Source organism: Haplochromis burtoni, unplaced genomic scaffold, assembly GCF_018398535.1.
Source record: "Haplochromis burtoni strain Fernald_Lab_line unplaced genomic scaffold, NCSU_Asbu1 Contig_85, whole genome shotgun sequence".
NCBI classification, from domain to species: domain Eukaryota; kingdom Metazoa; phylum Chordata; class Actinopteri; order Cichliformes; family Cichlidae; genus Haplochromis; species Haplochromis burtoni.
Genome location: NW_024582446.1, coordinates 608,549 through 627,293, shown reverse-complemented (window position 1 = coordinate 627,293; position 18,745 = coordinate 608,549). Strand labels below are relative to the sequence as shown.

Below are 18,745 nucleotides of genomic sequence, written 5' to 3'. Positions count from 1 at the left end.
AGAAGACAAATCTTTGAGCTCAGCTTCTGACTCAAGAGAAATTAGCTCAATCAGCAGCACGCAACTAAAGGGAAACTCCTGAATTGTACACCTCACATTCAGCTTATTAGTCAGTCAATATATTATCCAATTTGTGAGAACAGTTTATTAATTTTCTTTTGTGATTTTTTTTTTTTTTTTTTTTTTTAAAAGGGCTTTTATCAAGTCTTAAAAATAACGGTAACAAGGTGAGAGAGACTAACAGAAAGATTTTATTGGTTGTGTTCTGGGAAATATACGACCCAGCCGTTCTTTTATCCAGTCAGCCATCCATTCAGTCAGTTTCTTAACCTATTATCTAATTCAGGGTCATGGGAGAGGCTGGAGCATGTCCTATTTGACATTTGGTTAGAGACAAGGTTTACCCTGGGGAGGATAGCAGGCTAACACAGAGAGACAGACAATCATTTATGATCATGCTCACACTAGGGCTGGGCAATATGGCCTAAAATTCATATCGCGATATAATTTGAAGCATGTGCGGTAACGATATATATCGCGATATATTCTTTTCTTCTGTATAACGTATTTTCCACACTATAAAGCACACTTAAAATCCTTGAATTTTCTCAAAAATCTAGAGTGCGCCTTATGTATGAATTCTGGTTGTGCTTACTGACCTCGAACCAATTTGGGCGTGCAGAAATCTGTTAAAAAATGTTTTAGTACAACTTTGGTAAGCTGCATTGCTTGATGGATTGTCAGAGCATTACGGCTGCCGTAGTGAGGAGCTTCGCGGATGTGGGTCCATTTCAGGTCCCAAAGTCAAACGAACACTAAGAGTTAAAAACGGTCTAACTTCTTTCATCTTTAATAAAATCACCAGCTTTGCCGCTTTACCAGGTGTAACAATTTTAACATCCAGGCATCCATAAAAACAGAATTTATTCAATTTAACAGAGGTAGAAGTTAGCAGGAAGTTAGTTCGCTAATTTCCACCTAAACATGACATACCATGTTCTGACAGAGATTTTTGAAACTAATTAAAACGTACAGCTCTGTTATCACTTCCAACATAAATGAAGACAGAAAACTAAACAGCAGTGGCGTTTGCAGGGTTACTGAAGTTGGACTACCTGGTATATAATGTTGTGCTACGTGATTGCTAGCGACACAGCTATGTTAGCATAACATTAGCACAGTGAAGCTGGAGGATGAACGGCAACTTTTCCCCCCACTCGATAAAAGTTAACGTGAGGGATTCTGGTGGTTAGGGACAAATGCAATCGCATAGCAGGATGCTATACACGGGCCAAACTTCAGTCAGGAGAACAACTGAGATCATCCATCCACAATACAAGATTAGTTATCAATATACTGCAACAACATGGGAATAGAGCAGCTGCGAGAGAATTCAACATTAATGAATCAATGTTACGGAAGTGGAGGAAGCGCAGTTTTTGGCTTTTCCCATATTTCAAAAGTGCTTCATCTCTTTGCTATGACTGTCTGCATAATTTGCAGATGATAATGGTTTTAGCCGCTGCGATGCTTTTGACCAAAACAGGTGCAGCTTGATGACATCATCAACATGCCAAGATGCCAACATGTCAAAATCTCTATCGTTGGCCAAATTTATATCGTTTCTATCGCCCACCCCTAGCTCACACCTATGGCCAATTTAGAATCCCAAACAGGCAGACACCAGTTGCCCAGCAGGTTTGAACCCAGAAACATTCCAAAGCATTGACTTTGCTTATCTGGACCTTGTGTTTTTAGTGGGAGAGGGAATTTTAAAAATTATGTGTTTTGCAATTGTTTTGGAAACTTATCTTAATATTCAAAAATGCAATTGAAGCAATGTCCATCCATGTATGCATCCACCAGTCTTCTTCCACTTATCCAGTTCAGAGTTGCAGGAGGGCTGGAGCCTATCCAGCTGCCATAGGGCGAGAGGCAGGGTGTACACCTTGGGTAGGTTGCCAGTCTCACAGGGCTAACACGGAGATCACGAAACCATTCACGCTCACATTCACACCTATGGCCAGCTTAGTATCACCTGTTAACCCAACCCCACTAACTGCATATGTTTGGACTGTTTTATTGATTATTTATGGATGGCTTCAAATTTCAAAACAAACAAAAAACCCTTTTGTGTTTCTGTTCTATATTGACATCAAAGATTTAACATCAGAATCTCTTTACAGGTGTATATTTTCTGTAATTTTTCTCATGCTCTTAACTTTTGAATTACATTTTTTTGCTTAAAAATACAGGACATAACAAACAGCATATCAGTAGAAGGGCATTAAAAGCATGAACAGTCCTAAGGTAACAGCGATACCTGGGATGTTGCAGGATTTGAGGTGAAATAGACTTAAAAATTACTTCTTCTGCTATTGATGCACAATAAAATCCAAACCCTTTTCTGCATCTGTCTCTCTGCCTGCTCCACTTTTCTGTCACTCAGACGATTGTTTAGGCTAACTCCTTACGCACACAAACAGAGCTCAAGGTCGCGGCTGCACAGAACGAGTGCACACACACAAAGACAGTCTGGGTTGAAAGATTTAAATATTTATCATTGTAGTGATTATTTTCTTATTGGATTTTATTGATTCTTGATTATATTTTGATTAGATTTGTGATTGTATTATAGCAGGAATAACTACCAACAATAGCACATTAAACTGTGTCACTCTGTGCTACCTTACACCCTCAAAGGCTGGATTGGGCCTTTTACTTCACTTTTTGTAGAACTGAGCCAAGTGATCTCAGTCCACTTGACATCCTGTTTGATTCATACCACTTTATGTAAAATATCTGTGTATATATGCACAGCTCTCCCTCTCCTTGGGGGCTCCATCGTTGCAGCTCATCAAATGTGCATCCTCTGTGTGGAGTGTGTGGCTTCAGCCGATTCACTTGCCATTCTCACTTTTTTCCCCCCCCCCGCTTATGGACTTCATCGTTCTGCCTCATCTAAAGTACTTATGTTTGACACTCCTCCTCCTTTTTTCTTTTCTTTTTCTTCACCTAGGGGAGCTGGAGGAGGAGATGGAGAATCCAGAGATGCGGGATCTCCCGGAGAAACAGAAACACCAGCTCAGACACAGAGAGCTCTTCCTTTCTCGCCAGCTGGAGTCTTTACCAGCCACACACATCAGGTACACTTCATTTGTGTCACAGGACTAGATGCTTTATTTACCTTCTTTTTGTGGGACTTGCTTGTGCAACTTCTAAACCCACCCACCTACTTGACATTCTATTTTGGTTTCAAATACCCATCTCATGCTGTGACTGAAGTTCTGTTCACTAAATGTTTCTTCATCTTTTCATCCAAATCTTTTGGGTTACAGTTGATTCAACAAACCCAACTTTTTCTCCAAACAGAACATTTCTGATGAAATTTTCCTAGATGGTAGGGGGTCGGTGAAGAGAAAACAAGACAGACAGAACCGACTTGATTTTAGAAAAAGTAGTTATAAATTTATGGTAATAACAAGATGAAAAAATGGCAGCTCATTTTTTGTTTTGTCTTTTTTTTATGAATACTATCAGGGATGAATGCTTTGTCGTTTTTCTGTGTTGGCTTCAAGCCAATAGGGGGTTAATAAAAATTGGTAGTGGTTAGAAATTTTCAGCTAATGAGCAGTGGCTTAATGCAGTATTGATACTGTAAATGAGTAAAAATTTAGGCTGATTAACACCTCAGTTACGCAGGCCTAGAGACCGGTTAGTAACCATCTGGCAACCACCAGTTGTGAGGGGGGATAAAAAATGTGTATACCTCCAGTGGCTGCAAGTGATTGCTGGAGACTGCTCTTGTGCGACTGCAGCAGTCTGCTAGCGACCGCAGAAATCACACGGAGGTTTTTGGTGCAGCACCTTTTTGCAGCCAGTGTAGGTCAGCAACCACTTGGACCAGATTGAAGAACATTTGTTTTCCCCCCATGTCGAGTGATTTGCCAGATGATTGGTAACTGGTCTCTGGGCCTGTGTAACTCGACCCTAAAATTTAGATGGATTGCAGCATTATTGACTGTGAATCACCTTTTGCTTAAGTAGGAAATTTAGATCAAGTGTAGGAAAGGTGGACTTATTCACATCACTAATGCAGTTTACGTTGTTTGCATTGATTAATAAGATAATTTTCGAATACTGAAAAGCGAATCTTGATGGCATCATAATGTTAAGACCTACAGTATAACAAATATTTGCAAATTTCTTCTGATTATTCCCATTTCCATGTTGCAATTTTTTATTTACATGCATTGCATGGACTCATTTATACTGTTATAATGCGTATTCATGCTTTTTGATGCAAATACTGCAATTTCCTTGATGTCACATTGCCTGCTATACGTGAAGCTGTGCTGGCGAGAAAGACAGACACAAAGTAATCCACTCATATGCAGGGTACACGCTGAGCAGTAAATGTCAACAGAAAGCTGTTTCTAGATATAAACCTACCTCTGCTCATCAGTAAGCTCGAGGCAAACCTACCTAATCATTAGCGTATTATTACTTGACATTCCTGAAATCACAAGAAGAGCAAACTGACATCTGCTGGAATAAAAATGCTCTGATGAGCAGTTTGTTTAGTGAGAATTCAAGCTTGATTAAGTTTTCTAACTTAACAGTGTGTGGCGAGGTTACACAGTGTGCTTGAGTTTATTACCCTGCCAAATCGTATTTGCTTCAGGCTAGAGAGGTATGACTAATTAGCTGGTAAATAATCCCAGTTCAGACTGTAGCAGTTTGGGGACAGGGATGAGTGCTGTTGGTGTCAACACACGGGACCAGGATTTATCCCCAAAAAACTCCAAAAAACCAAGCTGGGCAAACTGGACCTGAATCAATACCATCATTGGAGATTCTGAGCTGTATCCTACATTTCTCTTGCAGAGGAGTTTGGACCAGAGAGCAGCTTTCATCTTGCACTTACATAACCACTTAAAATCCCATGGACTTTAAGCCCCGTCTGCTTTTCAATGTTTCACATGTCAAATATTGGCTCATACTTTTCTCCTCTATGACTTCCTCCTGTGTCTTTCTTAATTTTTTCTTCTTTCTTTTTCTCTCACTTCTTCCTTAACTGTGTTTCTTACATCCTTCAGGGGAAAGTGCTGTGTGACGCTGCTGAACGAGACAGAAGCCCTGAAGTCCTACCTGGACAGAGAGGTACGTGGTCATGATGGAGTCTCAACTGTAATTAGGTTTTAGATTTCAGTGTGTGTGTGTGTGTGTGAGAGAGAGAAGAGGAGAGTAAGAATCTTATGAGTTTAAAGATTCTTGTTTCCAGATGAATTATTCAACGTGTTGACCTAGAATGTTCTTTTCACGTACTGTAATGAGGAGACGAGAGACTAGGAGAGGGGGGAAATACACAGACACAAACACACACGCACGCAGACCAACTGATACACCCCACTCTTTCGCCTCTCCGCTCGCCCATCCCGCTTCCTGTTCCTTTCATTGCATCCTCACACCTTCCTGTCATCTGTATTTCCCAGGATGCCTTCTTCTACTCGCTGGTATACGACCCTCAGCAGAAGACCCTGCTGGCTGATAAGGGGGAGATCCGTGTTGGGAACAAGTACCAGGCCGACATCACCGACCTCCTGAAGGAAGGTACGTTGTGCTTAAAATTTTTTGGCTGCTTTTTAAAAATGACTTATTCGCTTAGAAGCACTGTATCCATTTTCTGCAGGGCACTTTTTACCCTGCAGTGGACTGATTATTTTTTTAGCAATATGTCTGCATTAATGGGAAAAGTTTAACAGTCTGAGCCACGACTGTCAAACTTTTTAATATTTGTGCAACTGCTCAAATTTCAGGAACATGTCATGAACTTTTATGACTTTTCTGCCTTAATACACCACTTTTTTCCCTCTTTTCTGTTACGAGTAAAGTTGAGAGAACAACCAAGTTGGGTTTCCATGGCAATCACACTGTGGACTAACAATGATTATACATAATCACAGCATTTGAAATAACAGTTTATTGCATTCGTGTTGCACAATTGATGACTTTACAGTCACCCGCAGAGAAGACAACTGTTCATAACGCATCCCAAATCTGACATCAAAAAAGCTGTCGTTGAGGTATACACCCACGATGAAATATAATAGGTCGTAAAGTGTAGCAAAATATTTGTAAGCATTCATTTTAATAACTGGGACTTGACAGTTTTGTACAAACTGTAATGTTTTTAAATCCAACTTGTTAGTAACACAAATCCACTATTATTTCCATTTAGATGAGCAGAAGGATATTTTCCGGGCATTCTCTGCCAATAGTTTGTAAGGTAATCATTAATCAGGTAATCATTTTCAAATGTGACTGTTTTTCTGCCAGATTATGGTGTTTTGCTGGCATCCTGTGTTTTGCCAGAATTTTATTCTTAGCAGGTGGGATGCATCTGAAATTGCAATTAAAGCACCATGGGACACTAGGCTTGCTAATTAAACCCATGTTAATGAAATTCTTCTACATGTGTTAGAATCTCAGGCAGGCTGGCTCGTTGGTTGAAGGCTGGCAACTTGACAGAGCCCACCTCTTCAACTCTGGGATTCATTAAAGCCCCACACAAAGCAGGATTTATTTATTATTTTTAATCTAAAAGGAAAATTGCAGACAATTGAACTTGAGTTTTTTGTGTTTGCTGTTTTTTTTCCCCCCCCGATAAAGACCCATGGCAATCTTGGAGAGCATTAAAAATGGACATGCATCCACATTTGTTTGTCTTGTGGTGCATTTAGGTGAGGATGATGGCAGGGACCTGGAGAAAATGGAGGAGAAGATCTGGGACCCCAACAGCTCACTGACAGAGAAACAGATTGATCAGTTTTTAGTAGTAGCACGGTAAGTCAGCTCAGACATGAAATGTATAACAATAACAAAAACAAATCTGATTTTTGTAATTTCTTTCAATTTCAGAGAGAGTTAGTTGTAAAGTTAGTTATGCTAAGGTAAATTTACCTCACTTATTAAAAAACTGTGTCAAGTAAGCTTAATCCATCCAGTCTTAGAGCCGTGACGTCTGGCTTTTATTTGTGTGCATCTAAAAACAATTATGACAGTTATTATAAAACACATGCATACTTTTTTCTTTTCTTTTCAGGGAGTGCACTACATTTAATCAGGTGTACTTGAATCCGAAGTGAATCCAAGAGCTAGTCTAAAACTTCCTAAAGGTCACTAGAAAGGTCAAGGCAAGGTTAAAAAAAAATAAAAACACCCATCATGCTGAACGGGCATTATGGGGTGCCATAAAGAAGTTTTTTGAGTCATTAAATTTAAAAACCTCACCTCTTTAAATTGTTCCAATTTTCTCTTTGACATCATGTCTTTGTGCACATCTGGACCGGTTCCAGCTCAGCTGCTATTTTTACATCGCTTCCTGGAAGTCCGTTTCTGACTACTTGTATGGGCACATTATTTTACCGTGGAGCTCCGACTTGCCAGAGAGCAAACATCAATTTCTCTGTCAAGCTGACCCAGCCCAACCCCCATAACTGGTGGAGAGAGCGAGGGCACATCCGCGAGGAGTGGCACCAGAAGCATGCTTGTTGTTGTTGTTGTATTTTCTGTCCTGAGGTGGTTGAGGGAGAAGATTTACAACAAATGGTCTCAACTACGGCTCCCTGAGACTTCATTCTATTCCCCTTTATGTAATTCAAGTTGAGAGTCATTGTTTTTACACAGCTGAGCAGATCCAGTGCACATTATGGACACACAAGTGCAAGTAATCTGAGTGGGACTTGCAGGGAATGAGAAATAGAAAATAAAATAGCCGCCGCACTGAAAGCGGCGCACTGCTGCTCAGGAAGATTGAAGATTTAAATGTGGTAGAACTTTTGATTTGTTGTGAAACGCTATGATTGCACCTGGTAAAGATGCTGCAGTTATTTAATTCTCAGCGTGAGAGAAAATACATGAATTCACTAAAACTAATAAGTACTACAAACGTTTCCTAAATTCTGTGAATATCTAGTTTTCAAGCCATATTTGGTTGCTAAGCAGTTTTAGCCTGTTGAGGTCTAAATTTGCTTGAGGTGCATTATCTGTCTGACCACACTACAGAGTTGAATATTTTATTTGGAAGAACCAAAGTTAGGACTTTGCTGATATGACTTCCATGTTTGTTCTGTAAAGGGAACTATATCAGTAGTTTCTCATGTGTCCCACAGGTCAGTAGGTACCTTTGCCAGAGCTTTGGACTGCAGTAGCTCTGTCCGACAGCCCAGCCTACATATGAGTGCTGCTGCAGCCTCCAGGGACATCACCTTGGTGAGATAGACATATATATGATTTGATTTAAACTGTTAACACATGACATGTGAAAGGTGTTGTGGAGAAGGAGGACTGTTAATCAGAAAATCCTTGCGCGTGAGTCTGTTAGTGATTGTTGAAGCCTGTGTCTGGTTATCCTTAACAAGCATTTGGCCCCAAAACCTAGCCAGCCTAGTGTGGGTCTATTCTGCCCTAGATCCTTTCCTCATATATAAAACATGGATGAGAGCCCTAGCTACCCACATGTACACAAACACACATGCAGACACACAGAAACAGCTCAGATACTCTCATGGAGGCTGTGTCTACACACTCTAAACTGGTAAACTATAATCATATAGTTGCAATGAAATGCATGATTGGTTCAACTCATGCACTGACATGGATTTGTCTTGCATTTAGTTTCATGCCATGGACACCCTCCATGCTACAGGCTACGACATGACTCGAGCCATCGCAGCACTGGTTCCTCAGGGTGGACCCGTCCTCTGCAGGGATGAAATGGAGGAGTGGAGCGCCTCGGAGGCCAACCTCTTTGAGGAGGCTCTCGAGAAATACGGCAAAGACTTTACCGACATCCAGCAGGATTTTGTAAGTGGGAAAACAGTAGGATTTGATTTTAGGAAACATGCTTTTGTTCTGTCATATTTGTGTGCAGTATATGAAACTACATAAAGACTGTAAGCTGAGAACTGGGCAGACAGACATAGAAGTGCTGTTTTCCACTTCGAGTTTCAAATGGAATAACAAAATGTATTGCAAAGTGTCCTTGGTTTATTTAAGAGCTGCAAATACAGCCACTTGAATTCATTTTATTTTACAGATTTTTCTCAGCTCATCATGCTTTATAATTATCAACTTATGCAGCAATTTGCACTGAAATTAAATTGTGAATTTTATGTACAGAAAACATAAAGGAATATCCCGGAGAGAGCTCTGGCTGTAATACGTACCCTCTAGAAGTTAACTTGCCAACACCTTTACAGCTCAAACCAGTCCTATGATTCTCCCTATTTTAGACTTCGTTTAGGTGTTCAGCTGATTTTCCTTTTATGCAACTTTCAAGCATAACAGTAGTCTTGTAAAGAAGCACTGTGTCCAGGCCCATGGTAAGAATGAATAGTGAGCATTTTTAAACAAACATCCAGTGAAAGCTGCCTCTTCTCTGCTGAAGCGCCTCATGTTCTTCAGTGCTGAGAAGAGTGGCGCTGCCTTTAGTGTTCTCTCACTGTGTGCATCAGTCCGCCACCTGGTGGCCATCTGCCGTCAGTGCTGCAGACTTTTGTTTCTACTTGAGGTTTTTTCCCAACAACAAGACTACACCATCAGTATGGGTGGGGCCACCACTTAAAGGCTCATATTCTTTCAAACTTCATAGAGGCAATGTAACGATTTAGCTTCAGTTTTTTAATCGTATCTTTACCTTTTTAATGAGCGAGTACTACATCAGGTTGAATGCGTGTGTGTTCCTTAAAATGTGAAAGAAATACACAGATATTTTAGCATTTATAATTATAAATGTCACGAAAGGGAGAATCATCTTATTTGAGTACCAATCTTAATTTCTCAGTTAGTTAAAGTCGTTAATGATCATGTAATCAAGAGTTTCAGCTTTAATTTTACATTCCCTGCCTTCAGCAAGATTACCTCTCTTTCTATCTGTTCCCATAACATCACCTCAACTAAAACCATAATTATTTTCCTCTTCTGTCCCTGTGTAGTTGCCCTGGAAATCCCTGACGAGTATTATTGAGTATTACTACATGTGGAAGACCACCGATAGATATGTACAGCAGGTAACAACTTCCTTTATATATTTCTTAAGGAAAAAAGAAAACTAAGTGACCCATATTAATTAATTTTATATCTGCATGTGATTCACAAATCTGTTGTTGGTACCTAAAGGTTAGAAATTCACTAGGTCTAACTGCACTTCTCGTCAACAACCTCCTTTTCTGCTCCAGAAACGATTAAAAGCAGCCGAGGCAGAAAGCAAGTTGAAGCAGGTCTACATCCCCAACTAGTGAGTACTTTGATGCAGCATTTTATCAGCCTGCTTTCATTTTCCTGCATATTATCAAGTATTAAATCAGTCGATGCTGCGGAGAAGGTCACAGCAACAACTCTGGTATTTTAAAGTTCAGCACTTGTCGCTCATTATACAGTACAAACTCTTCTTTTATTATTCACAAACGCTCTCAGTACTGGATCAGTGGAACTACTGTCTCTGGTTGCAGGCTGATGAATATTATTTGTTCTCTTGGTGAATGTCTTGTCTCTGTATCTCTTCTTATATCAGTAACAAGCCAAACCCTAACCAGCTGAGTAACAATGTAAAGCCAGCTCTGGTAAATGGAGCAGGGGGTACAGCGGGTACAGTGGGTACAGCGGGTACAGCGGTCCCAGGACCTCCAGGCTCAGTGCCGACCCCAGGCTTGGGTAGAGCCTGTGAAAGCTGCTACAGTAAGTCATTCTGTTGTGTCCTGTTATTGCGCAAATGCAGTAGCTACTGTTATTTGTGTCCTGATGTAAGAGTTCTTTCTCCTCCTTAGAGGAAATGAGATTGTCGTGATAGATATACAGTCAAAGCCTCAGATGTTTGCAAATCCTAATCAGTTTTGATGCGACAATTAAACATCTTTCAGTCTCGGTGTGAAAATCTATTTGCTTCTTTAATTGCGCTCGATAATTAACCTGGTATGGATCTTGGGTGCTGCGTCTGTAGTTTTAGTATACGTGATGACAACATCCTTTTGTACTGATTTTCCTAATTTTTATTTAGCTAGCATCCAAGATCATCAGCCTATGTTGATCTCCATCATCCTTGTCTTCAGATCGGTGTATTTTCAATCTAATACAGATAATTTAAAGATCTGTTCTGTGCTCTTTGTATGCGGCACACATTTGATATTGGATTTCCATAATAGAGAGAAGAGAAAATGGCCTTATGTGCCCTGCAGCAAAGTATTGTTTGAATTATTTTAGAGGCTGTACTTAATTTAACGATGAATGATTAAAGCTAGGGCTCACTACACCCATTTTTGGTTTTTTTGTAATCATCTCTGCTTAGCCATGTGATTTTGTGCTGTGTGTTTGTGTGTATAGCCAGCAGCTCCTACCAGTGGTACTCGTGGGGACCTCCCAACATGCAATGTCGCCTGTGCGCCTCATGCTGGACCTACTGGAAGAAATACGGAGGGCTGAAGATGCCCACGAGGTTGGATGGCGAGAGGCCTGGACCCAACCGTAACAACATGGTACAAGCTCACACACGCTTCACTAGATATTGACTTTGTTTCCTTTCCACAAATAACAGCCTTACTGTCTGCCGGAAACCTTGCAGGTCTGCTTATAGAACAAAATGACTGGGTTTGCATCAGAAATTAAATGAGGGTGATCTCTGTCTGTGCAGCTACCCTGGGAAAAAACAGGACCTATTCTAATGGTCATTGGACCGCAACTTTACTGGCATATACTGACGTGTCAGAACTTAACTGTCTTTCACGGGTACTTTATGGGGGGAGTTAAAAAGCACTCTAGGCATCTGTCTTTCCCTTTGGTAGCCATTAAATTCCTATCAGGCAATGATTGTAGTCCAGATGTTTTCCTTGTCTTTAGTCCTGTGATAAATTGATCTCTCCCTAATCCATCATTTAGCATTCAACTGTAAATACACATTTCTACTAGTACAGGCTGTTCTACATTTTGGTTACAAAAGAAGTTTCTCATCCTCTAAACCTTCTCTAGAGCCCCCATGGCCTGCCCCTTCGCCACAGCGGCAGCCCCAAGTTTGCTGTAAAGACCCGGCAGGCTTTTTACCTGCAGACCACCAGCCTAACACGGATGGCACGTCGCACCTGCCAGGACATCATCAGACCTCGATATATGGCCAGGCACCCCTACCTCCCAGTCAACACAGCAGCCATCAAAGCAGAATGTAAGGAACCGTTTCCCTCATGCATAATTATGACATGTTATAACATTTGGGCGCTCTGTACACGTCCTCATATTTCTAATGACAGTGTTGTTTCACTGAATGTGTGCAGGTGCTCTGCGATTACCAGACAGGCCAAAAAAGCCTTTGCCACTGAAACCTGTGGAACGTAAACCTCTGGAGTCTGTTGTTCGGTATTTAGGTGAGATCAATTCGCCACTACATGTTCATTTTTCAGTTTCTAGTTTTTCAGGTCACTTTTAACTGGGTGTGATACCTTGAGCTAGGTATTATGACAAAATGAATTTATTTCCTCTGTCATTTTCTTCATGTGTCTCTGATCATGTTTCAGAAGCACATCCCCGTCCATCCAAGCCCAATCCACCGACTCGCGGAGGGTCAATCTCTACAGGCAGTCTGACACCTATAAAGTCCTCTCCCATCCTCAACAACGGCTCTCCCACCATCCTGGGCAAGCGTACCTATGAGCAGCACAATGGACTGGATGGTGAGCCAGACAGACTAGAAACTTTGAAGCACATATACAATCTGCATGTGTTTGCCTCGTCAGCGTCAAAGAATGTCATCTTCACCGAACTCCTATTTGTCACAACCACCATAGAAGATTATTTCCATCTGCAGTGGTATATATTTGGCAGCATGCCTTTGTTCTTGCACCTCTCCACCCTTCCTCACAGATATGTGGAAAACCAAAAGCAGGGAGAGCAGCAGCGGCATCAAGGCTTTCGTATAGAACAGAGCAGGCTGGGATAGGGGTGGGTTGCAATGTGGCTTGCAGATGTGCAGCATCTGTGGGCAGGCAGAAATATATCAGCATTTAAGTCTGTAAGCTTGAATTCAGCACATGCCCAAGTTATGCTTGATATGTTGAACATTGTTTTGTTTTTTGGTTGTTAAAGACTTGTACCATCAATATGCATTTTAATCAAAATCCCCTTTGTGGCTCAAAATGAAAATATCCTTTAAAAAACATTCAAAGGGTTTTGAAAGGTTTACAGGCAACTTGAATTTGCCTTGGTGTAGTTTGCTTGTCTTATTTGATCAAATTTGGACCATTAAAGAGGCAGTTCTCATGTTTTGAAGTTGAATTAAATAATACTTAATGTATTTGCCTTTTTATTTTTAAAATTCAGTTTTTAAATTATTGCAATTATGTCACATTTTGATTTATTATCTCTTAATTGTGAATCATTTAACACAGATTATTTAAGCAGAATATAAATCTACACCTGCGACCTCTGCAGCTACAGCACATAGTTACGATCCACTGCCGAAGGGTTACCGGTTTGAGTGGGGCTCTTATGTTGTTATGTTATTAATTTTTTTTGGGGGGTGTTATGTCCCACTTTCTTTCTCCCCTGTGAAATGGGAGATGGGTAGAGACAGACTGGGAAATGAAGAGAGGGAGAGAATGCCAGGGAAGGATGGAGAGAGGAGAGAGCAAGAGGGAGATTGCAACAGGATCCGATCGGCCTTGCTTCTTTAGCTGGAGGCTACGGTCTATGTTGTCATGGTAACGGGAGAAAGGAGGATCAGGAGGGTTCGGTAAGTGTATCCTGAGGGAGAGTATCTCCACTGCTCTATGAGCCCACCTCAGGCCCAGGCTGGGATAACACACCAGGAGGAGATCTGAGTTGGAAATCGTCCAGGTTCCAGGATTAGGGATTAGTTTTCATTTGTTTCACTTCCAACTAGCTGACTCAATCATATCAGAGGACAGAAAGGGTTTCTGTTGCATGTTTATTTTCATTACTTTTAAACATCGTTATTTATTTGTCTTATTAAATGACTGTGTTTTGTGGCAGAGTGAAAGGGATCATTTGTGGTCAGGACGCACAGGAAATTGTGACCCAAGTCTGCTGCTCAAATTGAGTTTATGGAGCGTCGTAATGAGTTTCAGCTCGTTGTTCAGCTGTTTCGCCTGCAGGTTTACTGTTTTGGTTTACTGTCACGCTCTCACAGCATCTTTTTGGCTGCGAGCTGGCACAGTGAGGAGCTGATGAAAGTAGCGAGGCGTTAACAACCTAAGGGCTGTATTTCCCTTAGGAGCTGGTAGAGACCACAAAGGGGACCAAAAGAGGCTTAAATCTTGACTTTTGTATTTGTTGTCTGTCTAAATGGCAAGTTTGTGTTTGCTGCCCCCAAGTGGTAAAAGAAACTTCTTTCATCCAACTTTGCTACTTTTAAAATTTGCTACGTTTTGTCTTGTTTGCTTAACCCAGACAACACTATACATATGGAACAGCCAATTAAATTCTTTAGTATGTTTCTATATGTATGAAGTTGGAGATATGCTGCATCATTGTGAATAGAAGCTTCTACTGTGAGTAAAAAGCTGGTGAAAGGGACGAGTAAAGTCTCCTTCTAGCGTCAAGAATTGCGATGATTTGCTGAAATTGTTTGAGGAGTAGAAAAGTAGAAAGAAAAGAAGAAACTGAGACCACCTTTGTGTCTGAATGACATTCTGCCATGAAATCTCACTAACAAGTATTTGCAAAATAGCCTTCGTTGCTTCTCTAGCAAGCAGGAGTGCATTTAGAGTTTTTAATTTCAATTTAGAACATCAATTAACTTGAATATTACATCATTTTATTGCTACTTTGTGTTGCTGCCAACTAAATGTGAATGTTAATGGTGTTGGCCTGATGGGCTTTGATTGAAGCGTATAAAAAGTGGTGAAGTGGAAGATGTGGAGGCACACGTTGTTTTCTAAAGCGCAGCAAAAATAAGGTTTGGTGTTGTTTTTCCTCTGTGCTGAAGTACTTTAGGAAGCCAGCAGAGGGCAGAAGAAAGCCATAATTTTGTGCAGCCCCTTATTAATAAGGGAGCATCTGAAAATACTTTTGTTTGCCTGTAGACTAAAAAACTAGAGCTGTATTTATTTTAGTTTTCTCCTGTGACATCTCTCATGGTCTTCTTTTTTTATTTTATTTTTTAGGTGCCAAATCCAAAGTATTGGCTCCACAGTGGGACATTATGGCCAAACGAATGAGTGAAGCAGTGCGGCCCTCATCGTCCCTCCAGGACGAGGTACATGAACTGGACTGAGCGCTCTGCGGGACAACCTTCACTGCGAACCTCAGTGAGGTGAGAAATCCCCACTTACCCGTGAGGATGCTTATTTTTAATTGGCTTTGTGTTAATAGTTTTGCTGTTCTGTCTAACAATGTTGTTTCGCCAAAAACGAGGAAAGGAAAAACATACGCCTATAACCTGAGACGCTACGAAAGTAAAATACAAATCAAAAAAATCAAAGCAAAGAAAGCATCTAAGGCGCTTGTATCTATTACAACTAGGATACAAACCTACAGATACATTACTTTGAAGAATAGTGGTGAACGTCTCACTGAGGGAGAAATATGATCAGGAAATCTTTGTTAATGACTGTGTTGCATCACTTCAATGTTTGGTGAATTTAAATCCTTAAAAAAAGGCAACAGTAGAAGTCACAGCTGTGTTTTAATGATGAAAGTAAGAGCATTTCCACAAACACAGTGTGAAGAGAGAGGCATTGAGACCAAGTGGCTGTGTAGCCTTAAACTTGGGCTAATAAGGGTTCAGTTTGTTAGGTAACAGAGATTAGACTATGGAGCAATGGAGGAAGGTCATGTGGTCTGTAATGAGTGCATCAGGGTAAGAAGAGAGGCGAATGCACCCATCATGCTTGGTGCCTACCTTACAAACCTGTGAAAGCAGTGCTATGATCAGGGGTTGCTCCATGTGGTCAGGTCAATATCAGCTGACTACCATATACTGAGTGACCAGATTTTTCCCAGCAGTGGATTTTTTTCCTTTCAGGGATATTGGAAGATACCAATGTTAGGATTCATCAGACTCAAATTATGATTAGTAGTTCAGGGAATAGGACTAGCCACAACTAAATCCGGACCTTAAGGCCTTTGAGAATGTTTTGGATGTGCTGGAGAAGACCTCATACAGTGGTCTGACTCTCCCATCTTCAAAACAATCGGCAGCTGGGGGGGGGGGGGAATTTATGCAATTCCATATGGAAATAAATGTTCTGACCTGTGTTAATTTTTGTATTTTTTTTATTTTTTGAAAAGAGGATAACTCCAATCAGAACTAATTACGTTCGGTCAATCAGAATTGATCTCCTTGCATAGGAAGGTTGTCACGTCTGCCCCCGATAAACAGGGTTGGAGGGAGAGAAGAGTTGAAATGTAGACTCCTTTTGAATTTGATGTCAATGAAAATAAGGTGCTTTGTAAACTGTTACACTTTATATTTTGGTCAACTAAATAAACTTTCGATTCAGTCAACTATAATCTAAAGCTAAAAGAATCTAGATGCCTAAATGATGAATAAAACCTAATTAAGCTTTGTTGTCAAAATTAACACTGGTTTTGATGTTGCATTAGATCAAAAACAATTTGTGCTTTCATTAAAGGTAAAGAGCAGTTAAACTAAATACTCTTTTAATATACGTTTTAATGAGAGGTAAAACATTATGGTTTTTGCCCAGTTTTGAGAGTTTTTGCTGTCAGCTGTCATTAACTGTGTGTAAAACCTTTCCCTCGTGTGTTTCTTCCACAGCAGCGGGGGATATGAATTGGATGAGGCTTTTCCCACTATAACCATAGCCGAGGGCAGCTGAAAGGAGACGACAGCATTGGCTACTTTTCTTCAATCAGTATGAGTCTATCAGACTTCTGAAGACTAATCGATCAGTTTGGCTGTGGTCAATCAGAAAATGAGCCTGACTGTACAGGACTGTGTTTATTACTTACATTTCTCGTTATTACTGTCTTTGTAATTATTGTTATTGTTATTTTAATGTTTTTCTTTTTTCTTTTTTTACCAGTTATAACTCAGCTTATTTGTTTGTCGATCAAACGTTGAAACTTGAAGTTTCAAGAAAAATGCTTGCAAAAAACCCTGTGGAAAAGGGTGGAAGGAACGTAACAAAAGCCACTTGCATCTTCTGTGTTTTTCTTTTTCTCAAGTTTAAAAAGAAAAAAAAAGAAAAAAGAGAGAGACGCACTTTGATTTCAGTGACACGAGTTCAAAATGTCTTTTGTTTTTCTGAATTTGAATGCTTTCTAGGAAATTTTCTGTTGTGTGAGTCGGCCCTGCTCTTCGCCCAGAGAGGTTTAACTTATTGAGAAAGACTTGGTGTTTTTTCTACCTTTTTCATAAGTAATGCATCTATGCTTCTAAAGTGTAATTAAAAAAGGAAAAAAAGAGGTAATTGATTTTTTTCCCCCCCTCTTCCTTTGGTGTCTGTGCACGGAGGTGAAAGTTGCACTGAATGTTCTGTTTTCAAGCTGGTGTTTACCCGTCTTTCTTACTCCTGCAGGTATGCAAACAGGGTATATGCAAAAAATAATGGAGAATTTTTCATTCCTAATTGCTTTATATGTTATATGATTAGTATTAGAAAAGATTTCATGCACAACCAGAAACATGTTTTGTAAGCAAACATCTGAAAACTAAAAAAAAAAAAAAAGCAGGAGTGTGCTCTGCTTTCATGTCCTGTCCTTTGTGTGTTTATTGTATGTTTGCTAGCAGCTTTGCAGATTACATCTCTTCTCCTGCAAACATTTTTCACTTTGGGGTAACATCCTAGGCTCCGTAGACGCCTGACAGCCTGTGCTGGCTTTTTAGCCTTATATCAGAACATATCTGAGCCTTAAAGTCTCTAATCAAGTGGCTGGGTAAAGCTGGTGGTTTTGCTGACCAATTTAGTGAATTTGCATCATTGTCTTTAGGTGATGGTGGGCTGAACTCACTTTTTAGTAATGATGCTAACAATGAAACGCTTTAGAAAGTTGGACACAGCACATGTACAGTTTACAGTATTATAGTGCAGCAGATAACTGAAACAATCTTTCAAAAGTGGATACAAGCAGCAGAATTTGCAGGTTTGTCCACTTGGAGAAGTGTGGAAAATCCTATTAGCTACTTGAACTTCTGCATTTTCCATCTTGACCGTCATTTCAACCTTAGAAACAACTACAGAATTTCAACCACTGGATACATTTAAGAAATGTTACTCTTGATTTTTACATTTTTGAGTAAAGTAAATCAAAATGTATAACTTAAAACCCTTTTACACCACTGAAAGCACACCTTTAATATTCATGTCATTATATTGCTGTGTAGTTCATTTGAATTTTACATATTTGATCCACACCCTTGGCTCATCTCTCCTGTGCTGGCACGGCATGCTATCGGCCTCTTCCTTCCTTTTTTTTTTTTGTTGAAGGCTTAAACAGTCACTCCAAAAACAACTTTAGAGCCACCAGTTTACCTGACAAGCAATACATGGATGCAGAATCTGGGGTTTGAATTGCAGACCTTCAAGGAGAAAATCTGCTCTAAATATAAATAAAAGAAATAAACGAGATTTGGGGGTTCAGGGGTGAATCCAACTGAGACAAATCACATTTATACTATTGCACACCACACCCTGTTTGAAAATGTAAAAAACTAAAAAAAAAAAAAAACTAAAAAAAAAAAAAAATATTTTTTACTCACTAATGCTATCTTTCA

At 40.1% G+C, this 18,745-nt stretch overlaps 1 protein-coding gene across 2 annotated transcripts in view; it reads left to right on the top strand.

Annotated features, from left to right (window-relative positions):
* Positions 1–18,451, top strand: part of mta1 (metastasis associated 1) — a 58,078-nt gene extending 39,627 nt beyond the window's left edge. Inside the window, exons 4-18 of one of the 2 annotated variants that reach the window (XM_005925996.3) lie at positions 3,020–3,146; positions 5,100–5,163; positions 5,496–5,613; positions 6,744–6,846; positions 8,175–8,274; positions 8,680–8,868; positions 9,999–10,073; positions 10,242–10,300; positions 10,577–10,740; positions 11,383–11,534; positions 12,025–12,214; positions 12,324–12,413; positions 12,564–12,719; positions 15,171–15,319; positions 16,790–18,451. In XM_005925996.3, the coding sequence (XP_005926058.2) occupies positions 3,020–3,146; positions 5,100–5,163; positions 5,496–5,613; positions 6,744–6,846; positions 8,175–8,274; positions 8,680–8,868; positions 9,999–10,073; positions 10,242–10,300; positions 10,577–10,740; positions 11,383–11,534; positions 12,025–12,214; positions 12,324–12,413; positions 12,564–12,719; positions 15,171–15,280 (1,697 nt within the window). In that variant the 3' untranslated portion in view covers positions 15,281–15,319; positions 16,790–18,451. Of the gene's footprint in view, positions 1–3,019; positions 3,147–5,099; positions 5,164–5,495; positions 5,614–6,743; positions 6,847–8,174; positions 8,275–8,679; positions 8,869–9,998; positions 10,074–10,241; positions 10,301–10,576; positions 10,741–11,382; positions 11,535–12,024; positions 12,215–12,323; positions 12,414–12,563; positions 12,720–15,170; positions 15,320–16,786 lie in introns of both variants that reach the window. The other variant, XM_005925998.3, reaches the window with a different exon arrangement.
* The last annotated feature ends 294 nt before the right edge of the window (positions 18,452–18,745 follow it).